The sequence below is a fragment of the Helicoverpa armigera genome, chromosome 1, assembly GCF_030705265.1.
Source record: "Helicoverpa armigera isolate CAAS_96S chromosome 1, ASM3070526v1, whole genome shotgun sequence".
Taxonomy (NCBI): domain Eukaryota; kingdom Metazoa; phylum Arthropoda; class Insecta; order Lepidoptera; family Noctuidae; genus Helicoverpa; species Helicoverpa armigera.
In genome coordinates this window covers 14,198,628-14,215,492 of record NC_087120.1, presented here as the reverse complement: position 1 = coordinate 14,215,492, position 16,865 = coordinate 14,198,628, and the positions used below count along the sequence as shown (strand labels likewise).

At 37.5% G+C, this 16,865-nt stretch overlaps 2 protein-coding genes across 4 annotated transcripts in view; one reads left to right on the top strand and one right to left on the bottom strand.

Moving 5' to 3' along the window:
* LOC110379389 (frequenin-2) overlaps window positions 1–16,865 on the top strand; it is a 148,272-nt gene that overhangs the window by 87,753 nt on the left and 43,654 nt on the right. The window lies entirely within an intron of this gene.
* Window positions 5,174–7,792, bottom strand: LOC110379387 (uncharacterized). Its single transcript, XM_021339050.3, has 2 exons — window positions 7,635–7,792; window positions 5,174–6,525 (listed from the first exon to the last, which is right to left on the bottom strand). Exons 1-2 carry the CDS (start codon window positions 7,647–7,649, stop codon window positions 5,542–5,544), a joined length of 999 nt encoding a protein of 332 aa, XP_021194725.3. The 5' UTR covers window positions 7,650–7,792; the 3' UTR covers window positions 5,174–5,541.

The window sequence follows — 16,865 nt, the reverse complement described above, 5'->3', positions numbered from 1 at the left end:
ACGGTAGGACAGATAATCGGGACGATTTTTTATAGGAGGTGCTGACTAGTATTTTTTGCCCGTCTATTGTAGAGCGGGTGCGTTGCTTTATTACTTCTTGTAGAAGAAAGTGTTTTCGATTGTCGCCTACAAGAGGTTGGTCACTGATTACCGGACGAGGGCGTGGGCAGCCTAAAAATATTAACTGCCTTTTAAAGATTGCTACACTATTAAGTCACGATTATAAAAAGAACTGTTTCATGATCTCTTAAACACAAAGTTTGGTCGATATCCCCATGTCACTTTTATTAATATTATATTTCATAATTAATTCTACCGGCATTCAAACAATCTTTATAACCACATTAGACGAAGGAAATCTTTTCTAAATCCCAAGATATGCCTGAAACTATATTGAAGAACTATAAGTATTGAATTTAAAAAAAAATATATTGTAATAGCCCAGTATCAGTTTCCGAAAGGATCAAGAACTGAACCGTCCGATGCATGCGTGCTACTTTGTGAAAATTCCTACAACCCACAAAGCCATTTCGGCTCGACCCGAGACCTCGTGCTCAGCAGTGGTGCTATGTTACAACTAGACCAATGGACTAAAAATGAATGATTGCATACAATGAGATGAAGGTCGCCATGGAAATTATTTAGATTTGTGAAACCTATTGTAAATAAAAATAAATATTTTTTATAATAAATAAATTTCGGGACACCATTTTTACACACGGTTGGTTAGCCCCATGGTAAGTTATTTACTAACTTGTGTTATGGGTGCCAACACAAGTGATAAACTACCTACTTATAGCCACATATTAATAAATACATATTGAAACACTCAGACCACGGCCAACAAGCATGCTCATCACACAAATGTCGACTGAACCGGGAATCGAACCCGGGACCTCATTTTCGGCAGTCCGGCATGGTGACCATTACGCCATCGAGGTCGTCAAAACGTTTATCCTCAACAACTCACCAATAGTTCAGTTACTTATCAAATTCATAGCTTTTTTTTAACAAACATATTAGATACATACATAAGTAATTTTTGGCAAGAGCCATTGGCACTTTCGACTACCAGCTACGATTTGTGTTCACGACACGCAAAACATCTGTATTATTGTCACGTGAAGTTGCACGGCTTCTTATGTATGTAAATAATGTTCCGCTCAAAATGTATTGAATTGCAAAGAAAACAACACCAACACGCACTAACTCGTTACTTCCGCACTTTGAACATCGCGTGACATAAATATAGCAGCTCTATTTATTTTATTGTGTTTGGCTTCCCCGGGCTGTGATTTCACAAAGGCGGTGTGCGGGCTACTGGCTCGGCCGTGCACACCTGTGCAAGCACACTATACATATGCATGTTTTCGCCAATCTACCCTAAAAGTAACACTCCGAAACATTGTCGAGGCAGTCCAAGCTTTATAAAAGTTCCAGAAAAAAGTTTTTGATTACGACAACAAAACAAACAATAACGCGACATAGACATATACTTTTTTTGGGTAACAAAAAAAGAACTTACATATTCAATACTTGCTGGTTTCAGCAAAAAAAAATTGGTTAGTACGAGAATGTGTGCTGTTATTAACAGAATCAGGATATAATTAATTTCGACACATTCACATTGATAAAATATCTACTTCACATACAAATACCTGCATTGTATCAAGGAATTTATTGCTGTTGTTAAGAATTGCAAACTTGAGTCACTGTTTCCCAGCTAACGGACAACTTAACTTTAACTTACCGACAAACGGCAAACACGGAAATGAAAGTGATAACTAACTTGCGCTTCAGTCGCCAGAAATTGCTAGATAGACCAAGTATTTGAAAAGGATTTAGCTGAGATACGAATGCCTATTAGCACATTTTACGTATAAAGCTCAAAGCAGGCATTGTCCGCGGGTGGAACTGGACAAACAATAGCGCGACAGGTGAAGTAGCTTTCAGAATAAAACCTTTTATACACAGCCTCTTAGAGACGCGGATAGAGGCGCGCTTTTGCGAAACATAAGAAAACTGTTCAAGTCTTTGTTAACAATAGCTCTTAATGATTCATTTAGTTATTATTGGCTACTTGTTCCTTGAAGTTCAGTTTCAGTAATTTTAAGTGTTTTTCTATGGTCAATTTAAAAACTAAATTACCCGATTGTTCTATAACTTGATGGGGTTACTTCAGATGGTAAGTCGGAAGCATGATGTCATCAAAACCCAGTTGGGTAAAGGGGAGAGCAGGGCTCTGCTACAAGTCCAAATAATCAGGTATACTCCGGAAATTATCTCACAAATTTCCCTGTCCTGCCTTGCAGTACAGCACAACATGCAATGGATGCACAAACCTCTACTAGTGGTTATTGTGTCAAACACAGAGACCGATTGGCCAAGGAGGGCACTAATTAGAACATTTGTTTTCAGGAGGATTTTCTATACGATCGTTTTCTCTCAGAGTGGGAAAATAACATCTAGCAAACTTTACTTATAATACTGAATTCCTTTTTACAAAGCATTTCTTGTTTACAAATGTATTGAAAACAGAGTCAGCAAGCGAGAAAAATTGAGGTAAATCTATTTCCAACAGTCTGACAGTGATGAGGAAAACTTTGCACCAAAAAGACGAAAACGTTCATTGAAATAAATGATTATGGTACCTATACCTGCCCAAGACAGTTTGAAAAAGTATGCAATCAATAAAGTCCTTAAACTAATAAGACAAATAAAAAGGTTTGCCATCCATCAATTTACACGACAAAACTAAATTAATAAACACAGATATTCTTAAAAGAACATAATCAATGTTTAACAGCGGTAAATAGTTCATAAAATAATGTTGTATCCCCTTTCTGTTACTTTTCATCTTTCTGTTTCTACTCATTTATATTTAAATATTATAACATTATTTATATTACATGTCTATTTAAATTGGTGACCAGTTTATCATACATACTTTTTTTAACTTGTAGGTAAACCACTTTACTAAATACATAAGTAGACAAGATAAAAGTCTAAATTTAGATTAACTGTCACTTTAGATGGACAGCCTTTAATATAATATGAGGCATGCACCGTCACTAAAACGAAGCAAGCATGATAAAGCTAGAAAACGTGCTACGCTGGCGTGAAACTTAAAATGAACCCCAAGTTACATTTTTATCTTGATCGTATTAGAACAAAGGGACCTGAGGATTTAATTATGAGGATTGTGCAAAAGCAAACCGCAGTAGTGCGGTCCGTGGCCAATCGTTGCTGCAAAATGGACCCCTGAATAATAGTTAACAAGTGACCAGCCAGTTGCGGCTGCACCTAATGAGTAGGACGTGTGTTCCGGACGAAACTCAACTACGTTTTACTGGTCCGAAACATCTACGTCAGTTTTCGCTTGCATTGTCAGAGAACATTCCTTCTTAAATACTCGACAACTTTTCCAAAGGTTTATCAACATTATTACGTTTTAAGAAGTCGAGTTGAACACACGTTTTTGCAGCTCCATGAACAACTTCAAGATTAAGTTCGAAAAGGCTTCATTTATCAATGCCACCTCTTGGCCGAGTAACAAGAACAGTCTGAAAGAGACGTGGACTTTTTGGTACGATATACAATCTTCGTACTATCCATTAACTTGGAGTATTATCCATTTTTAGGTCACGGTCATTCAGCTATCATGTTGCATCCATTTCCTTCTTTATGATAAGTAACAGGGAGCCTCCTAAATAAGAAGATGAAATATTGAAAACGATTATTATGTCTACTTAGTATTCTTGTGGAAATAGGCTTGTTTGTTTTCAAAAATTTCAATGTAGGTACTGCCAACTGATGTAGATAGATGTTTGTCTAGATTTATAAACGTGAGCTTCGATTCCAGGGAGTCACCATATTTCACGATGTGTATTGAGCGAGTTAGCAAACCACATCCAATGATATGCTCTGGCGTAACTTTTTGGGCACGGTGCCAATACAAAATGTCATTTCTTGCCGGCCAGGGAACTGTAGCCAGAAGTTTATTGCGAACCCCGCGTAAATATCGACTATTCTATTCTTTTTGGAGGTACCTACCAAGGCCCTTACCTTTCAACTATTATTCGCAAAGTGAACGATGTAAAAATATCTTCAATCTAGCAAAGATTCGTGTTTATCGAATCAATCTGACTTCTTTATAGTCTATTTACCGTTCGTGGTATATCATTTAATTTAAAGTTATGCTTAAGTTAAAGTAGTTTGTACAGGAAAGCCAGTTTACTACGTATTGTAAAAACTTTAAGTTACATTTCTAAGTATATTTAGAAAGAAATGGGTTAAATATTCATGTTCGTATACGTTTGCTTTTTTATATTTTTCAATAGCATGTTCAAAGCACAACTTTATAAAGTAGGTATCTGTCTAGTTTTAAATAATTGCCGTAGCATCATTTATTTGTTCAACCCGAGTTGATCTGTACTAATATAAAAAAGGAGCAATATTTTTGCGTTTCTATGTTTGTACCCTAAAAAGATCCGAAACGAATGAACCGATTCGAAAAATTATTTCCCTTTTGGAGAGCTACACTATCTCCAAGTAACAGAAGCTTTATTTTGTCCTATTATAGTAACAAGTTCTAGCGAATTAATTAACGGATTAATAAGTAAATAAAGTAATGGAATAAAAATGAACTGAGTAGAGCAAAACCATATAAATATTATCCAAACTCATAAATGAAATCTTTGAAGAAATAAATCATATTTCATGTCAACTTTATGGCTTAAGAAATCAGACTTGGAATATTCGAATCCATAAAAATATGAATGGCCCGCGGTGTGAAGAAACATAAAATATATAGTTTACGTAACTGCTCCGACATCCACTAAATTATATGAAAGTGTAATTACACGTATTATCCATTAAGGCGGTCATTAATGAGAGCGAGTTGGGGCGAGCACACGTGAGCCACTCGCTGCCGGCGCCGCCGCTGCACCGGCCCGAACTCGTTGTGTTGCGTAACACCTGTCTGATTGTTCAAATTTCGATTTTATGTTGAAACTAATCGAAGCCAGTTCGAGAAAGGACTCGTTCGGGTCCGGGGCTCACCACTGGCTGACGCCCTCTTTCACGAGGCAACCTTTCACAACCACTTTCGGAAGTGACGCAATGTTATGTCCATTTTGAATACCCTTCTCCCAGTAAGGTTCCAATACACAGATTAAGCATCACATTTGGTTTTATTATAAAAAATAAAAAAAGCTATATTATAATACATAACATAACAGTCGCAGTAAAATGCCTCTTTTCGAACAACATTAACACTGTGCACTAATAACAAGTAGATGAGTGGCGATGATGAGTCGATGAGTCGTGTTATGTCGTAGGGAAGCTCGCAGGCGAACGCGGTGCAGGTGACTATGTACAGGGCGTTCGGCCGCGCGCTGCGGTGTGCGGTGGCAGGATCGTTTCCAACATTCCTGATGCGGGAACAACCCGCAAATATTTTGTAACATTGAAGACTGGCATGATTTTAGCTTAGCAATAAATAACTCCACTTATTATCCTACCACCCAAGGAAATCTTCGTTTAGTGGAGAGGTCCCGCCACGTGTCCGGGGGGTCCGTACTGGGAGCTGGTGGCTCCGCTGTGTCCGTCAGATCCGCTGTCGTCACCACCGCTAGCACCGAAGTCACCGCTGATTTCGATTCCACCATGACCGCCAGCACCACCGCCGATGCCAGAGCCGATGCCAGAGCCGGAACCGCCGCCAAGAGAGATACCGCCCAAGTCACCGCCGCCGATGCCGCCTCCGATAGCACCGCCTCCGAGAGCACCGCCTCCGATAGCACCGCCGCCAATAGCACCGCCGCCGATGGCACCACCGCCGATACCGCCAGCATCACCACCACCGATACCGCCCTCCTTCTGGGTCTGGTACTTGATGAAGTAGACTTCTGGTTTTGAGGGTTGAGTGGGTGCGGCAGTGGGGATGACGATGTCGGGCTGCTCTTCGGGCTTCTTGACAAGCACGTATACAAGGGTCTTCTCTTCGTTCTGGGGCTGAACAGGGATGATGGGAGCAGTGGGGGTGGGAGGAGTCGGGGCCTTGATGAAGATGATCTTGTAGTGCTTCTGAGGAGGAGCAACTTCAGGGATACGGGGCTGTCTCTGCTCTACGGGTTCTGGGGGTGGCACATGGACGTAGATGTGTTTCTGGACAAGAGCTCCACCAGAGTATCCACCAGCGTATGCGCCGTCATCTCCTCCGAATCCACCTCCAATAGCTCCACCACCGATGCTTCCGCCTCCGATGCTTCCACCGCCGATGCTTCCACCTCCGATGCTTCCACCTCCGAATGAAAGTCCTCCAGAGGAATGTCCACCACCGAACGAGAGACCGCCACCGGAATGGCCGCCGCCGAACGAGAGACTGCCGCCGCCCGAATGACCTCCGCCAAGAGAGATGCCTCCGGAGTGTCCTCCGAGGGAAATACCCCTACTGGGAGCAGAGTAGCTGTAGCCTACTGGGGGCTCGGGGCGGCCATAGGCCAGCGCCACGCAGGCGAGTACCTATAACAAAAAACACAATATTTACTATCCAATTGTCGATTGCATTTATGGCACGGAACGGGACAAAAGATTCATCCCCATCCAATTTAGGCTTATTAGGGGCATATTACATACTAGAAAAGCCCAAAAGTAGCGGTCAATTACTTAAGTCGGTTCATATTAAAATATTGACGAAACGGTGTGAGTGATTACCACGAAGGGTATGATCACGCTCATATTCAATGACTAGTGTACTGTACAAAAGGCTCAGCATTATTGAATTCGCAAAGCAAAGATTAGCCCAATAAAAAATAATTTTGTTAATTTATATTACTTTTGTAGTAAAAAAAAAACTGAAGAGTCTAATGAGTTACAGTACAAACGGGGTGTTTCGTAAGATCAGTTTGTATGCAGCGGTCGTAAAGAAGTTATTTGTATGACACAACAGGGAGGAACCGTTGAATTTTGGTGGTAGTTGATGCGTAACACACTACGAAGGAAAGGTAGTCGGAATACAGATGTACGGTAACGTTTGTTGCGCACATGTTAAGAGTCACGATATGTGGAAATGGACATAGTGAAAAGGAGATCGCACCCGCGGTGAATAATGATAGAGCGATTCCTTTTGAGTAACAAATGCGTTTTGCTGAATGTAAAAACAGGGCCTAATTGCAAATTTTACTTTAGTCTCTTTTAGAGCGTTAAAATTTTGAGAAATAATTAATTTTGGAATTAAATTGTTTATAGCCTAGTTATTTATTTAATTAAGGCTTCGAAAATATTATCATGTAAACTTGGAATTTTTCTTTTAGTGTTTTACCGAACTCCTCATATTTTTAATTGTGTCCCGCTGATACTGAAACTTTATTCACAAACACTAATTGGTATTGAAATCACTACTTCAATGTCACTGAAGTATTCATTTTCACTATTTGGCACACTGCGATATCCAATCACTGAACACTGCACTTCAGTTCCAAACTTCCTGAACCGCTGATTATGCTCTGTATAAAACTTCACACAAAAACACTGTACTTAATATAATAAATGAAAATCGATTATATTATTATCAATCGCATGTGCCAAACAGTTTATTAAATTAATTATTAAATATCCCGCGAGCTGCTTACCATAAATGCGCGCATATTGTGCTTGGGCGTGACGGCTCCGAGTGTTTAAGACCTTACTCCGAAGACGTGTGGTGCAACAGATTAGAACAAATCCACTTTTTGGAGATGTTCCTGTGGCTGTGAGCTTGTGTTAACTGATGACATTCGCCATGCCGACCCGCTCTTAAATACTAAGGTGCTCATCTCGTCAGAATACTCCATCCCTACGAGCATTTCACTCGGTAACATGCAACTATCGTCATTATTTAACAAGTATACGGTCCTTTCTTTTCGCCGAGGTCTGCGGCCGGCGCGGGCGCATTCGATACGCTGCCTTAGCGACCACCGCTCGCCTGCACTCATCGCCTTGTTGGATATCCAAATCCACTACAGCCTACATTGGCTCGGACGTACGGACCGTGTTTCAACTGGATCGATTTTTTGTAATCAATATCTATGTTACTTTCCGTATAATGCATCCGTGCATCAAGCGTCTGAAATTCTATCTCGGCGGTTTGATTGTATAACTCTCGGCGGCAATTTGCATTCCGTGCAGATTTTAATCAGCGTTAGAGAAAAATATATTAAGGATATCGTTGAATACAATGTCGGCGAGACGTGTTTTTATTTTGTTTTCGGCCACAAACGTATGAATACCGAAATTGAGCAATAAAAGTTGTTTGTTGTTAATTTCAGGACAAACTGATTTCCTATGTAGCCGGGAAACGAAAGGCTGTCAGTAAATTACTTTGTATGACCATACTCTTTGTAACTTTGTATTGTTGCTAAGCGGCGAGTTTGTAACTGCAACAGTAGAACTACGAGCTTTTTATTGAAACAATATTCTAACGCGAAAGTGAACAATGTTTCTCTTAATACCTAAGTTATCGTTTTCCATAACACTTATCTATACCAAGTTGTCAATTTTAGGAAAATTATGGGTATTGAGGATAACTAGCTGCAGAAACATATGTAGGTACAATTGAATTGAATTTCGAAAACTGCAACTGAAATTTGGTTTCGATAAATTCAAGAAGTTTGTGTATTAATAGAGATAATGTTATGTTATTGTTGATTATGCTTTGATAATTGACGACACACACGACAGTCTATTAAATTACAATGTATTAAATAGACAAACGTTACAGTTTTCAACCTTTTAAAAAGCGAATTATCAGCCTGACGAGGTGCGTTAATACTTTAAAAGTTTTTTCTTTCAACTGTTTAACCACGAGAGTTTGCTTTCAGTTTTCCCGTTTCAGGTTTAATTTTAATTACATCAGTGCTGAAAACTGGAACTAGACGGGAACAAAGTACCCCTCTCAGCCACGGCTAGTTGCGTGTACAAAATAATTACTGCTGTTAAAGTAACCACTCAGTAGATGAAAAGCTTTTTACTGTTCTGCTAGAATGACCCAAATTATACAAGAGGGGTGTTTATGACCAAAAATTTGTGTGCACTGGTACATGTCCAGGCGGGTGACATTGTAATTAAGTACACATAAAAACTGGCAGTGAAAACCTGATCCCAAAGTGGCATATTAGAGGTATAAAAAGTTTATTTCAGTTGTTTTGGGATTGTCAAATTCATACTCTTGAGATGACGTGACCCCAAATACACACAACTACCTGAAAAAAAAAGAAGAAGCCGATATTTTTATGTTTAGAACCGCAAGATGTATAAAAATATAACCAAATCACGTGATTATCCCTATCCCTACTAATATTATAAATGCGAAAGTAACTCTGTCTATGGCTTTCACGTCTCAACCACTGAACTGATTTTAATGAAATTTGGTACAGAGATATAGTTGACCTTGAGAAAGTTGAGATAGTTTTTATCCCGGACTTTTGAAGAATTCTCTTGGAAACGCGATATAACCGAATTTTACGCGGGCGAAGCCACGGGCGGAAGCTAGGTTTCAAATAAAGCATTTCAATTCAACATTACATATTTCTGCTTGGCCTTATGAGATCTTAGTTATCAAAAGATTTTTTTTTAACATGAATGACATTGTATGATTTTCAAGAGTGCAATTAACATCAGATTATTGAATAAATAAACGAACCTTGAACCGCACATTTTGTACCGAGGTCCGTCATAATTTCTGATTTACAATAATTATAATCTAATTTTTTAACGGCTTAACAATGACGCACCATGTGGAAAATCAATGACATGTGTATAAATGAAACACGTACTTTAAATTATTTTTATGTCCATGGAACACTTAAAAAAATGTTTTGGAATGTAATATATTTCTCAATTACGGTTTAACAAGAAATAAGTTGGTGGAAGCGGAGTAGAATTCATTTTAAAACTTCTGTGTATTAGTTACGTATATTGAATTCTATGACGTAACTAAACAGCTAGCATAATTTAAACTTACTCAAATTATATCAAACACTTTTGAGGAAAACTTTTATAAATATTAATTGAAAGTGTCAACATAATTATGTATATTGTTATTGCCAATCAAGAATTACCATTTCACAGGTATACCATTAGACAGTCAAATGAATTCGGTCACATTTTATGCAGATTATTAACATAATATCGCATATTAAGAAGAAAGTCTTTTATTCACACATAGCTCAGCTAGACAGTATTCTTCCGTTCTTTTAAAAAAGTGCAGACATGTATAAGAAATAAGTTGTTCAAGATTTCCCAACATATATTTATATACAACAGCGATGATTGCAAATCTGCTTTAAATTATATCGTATCAGTTCAATAGACCCAATGTCTGCCCTTTCAAGCTTCAAATTAATTCCGAGAGTTGTCTTTGTCAATAATCTGTAATGCAGACTACATATCGCGCCAAATTAGTCACAATTAAAGCCCGTCAATATCAAGTGTGTTATGAGTAGGTATATTGTCAGATTAACACATGGGAGAATGGTTGCATCCTGCAGAGCATAAGAGTAATATGAACATAAGTACACAAGTTTAGGAGGGCCAAGTAAAAAATTGGAAGGCATCAGATGATGGTCACATGGATTAATTAATAGCTAAACAATGTCGTACTTTCAGAAACTTTCAGAAATCATCTTCTACGTCTATCGTTCTATGACGTGTAATACAATACAGAAGATCCTGACGAATCTATACTAATATTATAAAGAGGAAAACTTTGTTTGGTTGTAATGAATATGCTCAAAAACTACTGAACCGATTTTAAAAATTCTTTCACCATTCAAAAGCTACATTATCCACGAGTAACATAGGCTATATTTTATCCCGGTGCGGCCAGTAGCTCCCACGGGACGCGGGAGAAACCGTGGGAAAACGGCTAGTGAGTAATATGAGCATAAGTACACAAGTTTAGGATGGCCAAGTAAAAAATTGGAAGGCATCAGATGATAGTCAAAGAGACACTTTTAATGAAAAACTTGAAACTTTCAGAAATCATCTACTAAGTCCATCACAAAATTTATGGATTCCGTTTTAAAAAGTCAACATTTGATGAGCCCCGATAAGCAGTTCCGTTAGACTGGAAGTTGGGATGATCAGATATGTTATTTACACATTTTTTTTTTTTGTAAACAATTGAATTTCAAGTAACTCAGGTAATCATTTTAAAACACAGTAGGCGACAACCTTGCGTCTTTTACTAAAACGTTCTTCTTTTGTGAAAATTGACTCATTGACTCTGTTATAAAGTGAATATTAAACTAGTGCCATACATGACTAGTAGGCGCACTCAACCTAAAGATGACAATCCCGGCATCAACGCGCTGACTGGCAAAATCTACCTTAGCGAGAACTAACCAATATACTTCGTGCAGGTACATTATAAGATAACGGCTCTCGCTGAAAATCAGCGCTAAGGCTTTTTGTAAGTTACTGTGTCACACGCGTGAATAAACATATTTCATTTCAAGTGGTTTAAATTGGCGTGAACTAAGGGAAGGCAAGTGTAAATAGCATGTGCATTCAACAAGATTTCTTTTAATCCAGTGAGCTACGAATGCCTACCGTCAAAGTTTTTGCTTGACGACCTCAGACAAGAAATTTTCAGAAAGACAGTCATTTTGTATTAATCAGTGACGATTGCTCAAAGTACCTTTTTAGGATTGATTACCACCACCTTCATATTCGGAGCTCTACATTAGTGAAAATTGATTGATTTCGGCTTCACCCGGGTATCAAGCTCGAGGCCCAGAGAACGGCATTTGTGCTTGCGACCGCTGTACCAACGAAAATTAAACAAGACTCAATATTAGCTGAAAATTATTTAGTAAATAGTTGTAGAATTAAAATAAAACCTTTTCAAAGTCAGTCTTTTGAATTTCACACTGCTGTGCAGAAATCACGTTCGTGGATCACAATTCTGAGGGAGGGACTCTAAACGAATTCCCGACCTCCCGAGGAGGATCCTTTAATCAGTTGTGGCATGTGACGGTACTATATTAATTAATGGTTTCATGTTTACAACACACGCAGGAATCCACTTATGACGGTATGCAATTTCATCCTAGTACTAATCTTGGATAACATCAATTTAAATAATAATTTGGATATTTAATATACTCTTAATCAGTTTACTTTTACTTAACAGTTTACAGACAGCACAAGCGTCGGTAAAAATCCGAAAACCAAAGATTTGTTTCATCACAATACAGTTCCATATTACGTCTACAAACTTATTTGCGACTGATATATTTCTAGCGACTTTTCAACGTCAAGGTTGAAATTGTCCCTCAGTTTAGTTTATTTAGAAATTTTGTGCATAAAATACCATCTTATCTACTACTGAGCAGGTTTTTAAACTTCCTTAGTCAATACATTGCATGTGTCGTAATGACATCCCAGCTTCCATATCGGAAATTGAATTGAGTTACTATTAATTACTACAGGCTAATGAGATCAATGTCAACACTAAGTAACGCATCCATTTGCAACGTGTATGTTGCCTTAGTATCGCTATAGAACGTAACTTGACCTCCAAAATCATCTTCGTTAATCATATTAGCACCCAATACCTACAAATTGCTTCACCGACATACCACAATTCCACAAATTAACACAGTTAAGCAATAAAATAAAATTCTTCGTTTGAGCTAGATTGCGAGTAAAAAACCTTTCTAAAAGCTTATATCTAGGAGTGGTTCTATCCTTTATTTTTATTCAACAATGCTGAAACACTTATTTATTAGCCTCAGAGAAAGGAGAGCGTAAAAAAGTGACTGTCACTGCTACATCTAGAGGTATACATACATGCATATGTTGTTAAAATGAAACCTGTTTTTTAAAGCATTCCGGTTATGTATGGATGCTTGTTCCGCGCAAGTATTATAAATAACGACCGCAGTCTAATGAACGTATAGTTTAATTGGTTTAATTTTCGTTCGGGTTGAAAAAAAATCGACCAAAGGAATTTGTATTTTGCTCCAGAAATTCTTAATTCCGCGTTGGCTCCTTGCATAACGTATACCTTTTGCCGTAGATGCACTTATAATTGCATATATAAGATTATAAAAATATATATACCTTTGAGTATACCTACCACTTGCATAGGTTTGCTGTAATACGTTCCACACTCATGGTCTATGTACAAATAGTAAGTAAACTTCAATTCATTAAAATAGTTTTGTATATAACAAATTCTATTAAGATACTCTACTCAACATCACTTTCCGCATGATTGCAGTTTACGATTTTCGTGCATCTGAAAATATTTTAATTACCTATGATTTTTTATTTTATAGTGCTACGAGAACATCGCCACTTTTTCTATTGCGCTAGCGTATCTTAAGGTAGGCTTTCACAACAGGACATATTGACAGTTTTATGTCTTAATAAAAAAATACCACCAAACTTAGTTTCTTACGTCAACTAGTATCTGTGTATGTAATTTCTAACTCAATTTTAAGGCCTAATTACATAAATGTATCTGCTTAAAACTCCAATTCCAAGTTATTTCAACATGATGTGATGATTTACGTAATTGTAAATTAGCTTGAGGCAAACGATTACATCTTTCTTTTCTGTCGTTGTAAATTATTTATTTTATTTCATTAATAAACCTGTAATTAAAACAGAACGGTTGGACGTTCTGTTTTAAAGTATATTTTTTAAAATTATACTTAAAATATAGTACATACCTAGATACGTACTTTTTCCCGTAGATTCACGTGTATTTAGTGATGTAAAATGAAAAAAAAACGATTTGTTTTTTTTCACTTCTTTGAAAAAAAACATGAAAAAAAACTTTGCATCGTTGTTTTTTTTCTAAATTTGGTTTTTTTTCTAGCGTAAGTTTTAGTTAAATTTTCCAAATTTCCCTTTCGTTGAGTTAATATCAATGAATGTTGCCAATATTTTTATCAGAAAAGTACCGTAGATTCAAGAATAAACCTAAGACTATCTTGTAATCTTAAGTATTAATCTTTAACGGTAAATGCCCTAATAATTTTAGGGTTATTATGCTCTTGAAAATAACCAGGCCCAGAAAAAAAACAGTTTTTTATCAGGGTTTTTTTTCAAGGTTTTTTTTCACATTAGAAAAAAAACGGTTTTTTTGCAACACTACGTGTATTTAATAATGTCGTGATCTTAGTCTTTCGATTAATGGGAGATGTATTAACAATGTTAATTAAATAGTAGGTAATGTAAGTTCACCTCCTTAAAAACTACAAAAAAATTGCTAGCCGTAGCCGTCTTTTCCACAACATAAAGCCATCATTATGCAGGGCCGTAGACGTCAAAAATCACCGCGATCAAATCTGACAGCATTCACAGGAGTTGTGCGCACCTTTCAAGCCTGCCAGAATGCATGCATGTTGCATCTGTCTGCCAACCGGGCCACACCTTTGTTCAATGTTTTATAGATCAAGTTTGGAAAGAAGCCAAAAACATTTTAAGGATTTTTGAAACCAAACCTACTAAAAAAAAAAAAAAACAATGATTATTTTCAGTCACCTTTAGGTGACTTCAACCTACTTGAAATAGCCACAATCCGCATCTCAAGGAAGAGTACAGTTATCGGCACGGATATCGAGCCATGACCTTCACCTGCGCATAAGCGATTTACTGCCTTATTGCCTTATGCTTGCGGGTGCGCAAAGCGATCCCCACTCTTCCGCCGAGAGCCCAATATCCGTGCCGGTATCTGTACATTTTGTCTGCAATCTGCAACTAGCATGGCGTTCTGAAAATGCAAACAGTGCGATTATAATAATGCTTGAGTAAATAGTAACTTGATATCCCGAAAATCAGAGAATTTGCATTCGTACACTTGTGCACAGCAATGCGCTACTATATTTTTTATTGGAAAGTCTTCTTGGATTCCTAGCATGATCACATACGTTTACTAATATTTTAACGCGTAACTTCTACGAACTCAAGTGTGAGTGGCTTCTGCGCTTCAGAAGAGGCTGATACAAAATGTATGTTATAAAGCAGTTTGGGCATTTCAAACTGCGAGATTTAAATAAACAGGATGTTACATTTTTTTATGTGGATATAGTCCCGCTGCTGAATGAAGAAGACTGGGCACGTCTATTTTCTTTTTTTTTTTTGTTTTACTGGGATATTTTTATACGTATTGTTAAATGTATATGTGATATCTATGTAATAAAAAAAATCTTGTTTATCTCGATATCAACCGGCAGTCTTATCGTGAACAAAGTTTTATGAATGCATATGTGTGGCTTCACTGGTCTACGTTTTATGATTAAAGAAGCCATTGAAACTTGATTAGAAAACGTAATTTTAGAAATAACTATGAACCGGATTACTCTTGGTAAGTTACGAAACCAGAATAGCAGAATGAATATTAAAAACATTGAAATGGAAATGAGTAATATTCAAAATCTACGCGGACGTCACAGGCAAAACCTAGCTTTTAAGTTACGAAAACTGAATAGTAGAATAATTAAGCTGTAGACTTTTCATAGGACAGATAACCGAGTCGATATTTACTAGGACTTTCTGGCTAGGATTTTCTGATCAACTTTTTGTAGTACGTGCGCGGTGAACAATAGTGCATACTTAGCTATTGCTACCAGTGTGTTCTATTTATCTCCTACAAAAAATCGGTCACCAATATTATCGGACGTGGGCGGGCAGCTTTATAATAAACACTGAAATGGAAATGGGCAATATTCACAGTCCCGACATAGTACCGGTACAGTGCATTTTTTTCATATATTTTCTATAAATGCATGCATCCTCACTTGTCAGTGTCAGTGATGTCACAGTGGTCTAAAGTCGTACCGGCAATTAAAGACGTTGACAGCGGTATTTTCGTCGGGGCGGCTGGTTGAATTGTTTCGTGAAAAGAGCATGAAAGTTCGAAAAATCAAAAACATTACAATAAATTGTCACCAGAGTTCTCGTACTTTTCTGTTTTTGCCTGCCTACTGTTATAAGATTGACCACAACACGCTAACCACAACTAAGCTACTGGAACTAACAATTAATTTAATCGATTCTCCAAACCAGATCAATCAAGTCGTGACGTAGTTAACATATTATTGGTGCAACATTAATATTAACTAAACCAACATAACATCATTAAAATTTTGACACTGAACCCGAACCTGCCATAATCGAAAACGTTAAGCGTTATTTGACCAATTAGTAAAACGACAGACACCTTGAACTATGGTTATGCATAGGGGTCAGCGGTAGGCACTATAATGATTTAGATATTATTCCCATTGCTTGTCATTAACGGTTGGAGGTCGGGTTGCCCAACCTCTGCGCGTCGTGTCTACTTACGCGTTATATATGCTCGAGTTGGGCTGACGGCCAGCCGAACCTCGCCTCGACCTTTCCAATGCATTCACCCACTTATCAATAAAGTATCAAATACCGATATTAACGTCAATCTTAGGTTTACTTGTGGGTTTATCGCGCATGCGATCCTTTCATTTCACAATCCTTTCTACTGTGTTAATTATAATAAAACAGAATGTTATGAATGTAGAAGATGTTGCTGATATAAAAATAAGAACTAATTTAGCATAGCTACTTGTCTAAAGTTTAAAGTGAATGCACCAAGAGCAATTTGTTCGGAGACGACGGAGCGCGGCGGGCGTCAGAGATCGCAATGGAGATAAAACCCTGTATAAAATAGAGATTTACCAATGATCTATTTAATCATTTAGCTAGCAGTCTTGATATAAGTTCGTAAAACATGAGTTTATAAAACATGAGGCTAAAAAGCAGTTGTAATTATTCAATTCGTTTATTTATAGTGACTTAGAAATTGGATTTTATGTTAAGTTAGAAACAGGTGCGCA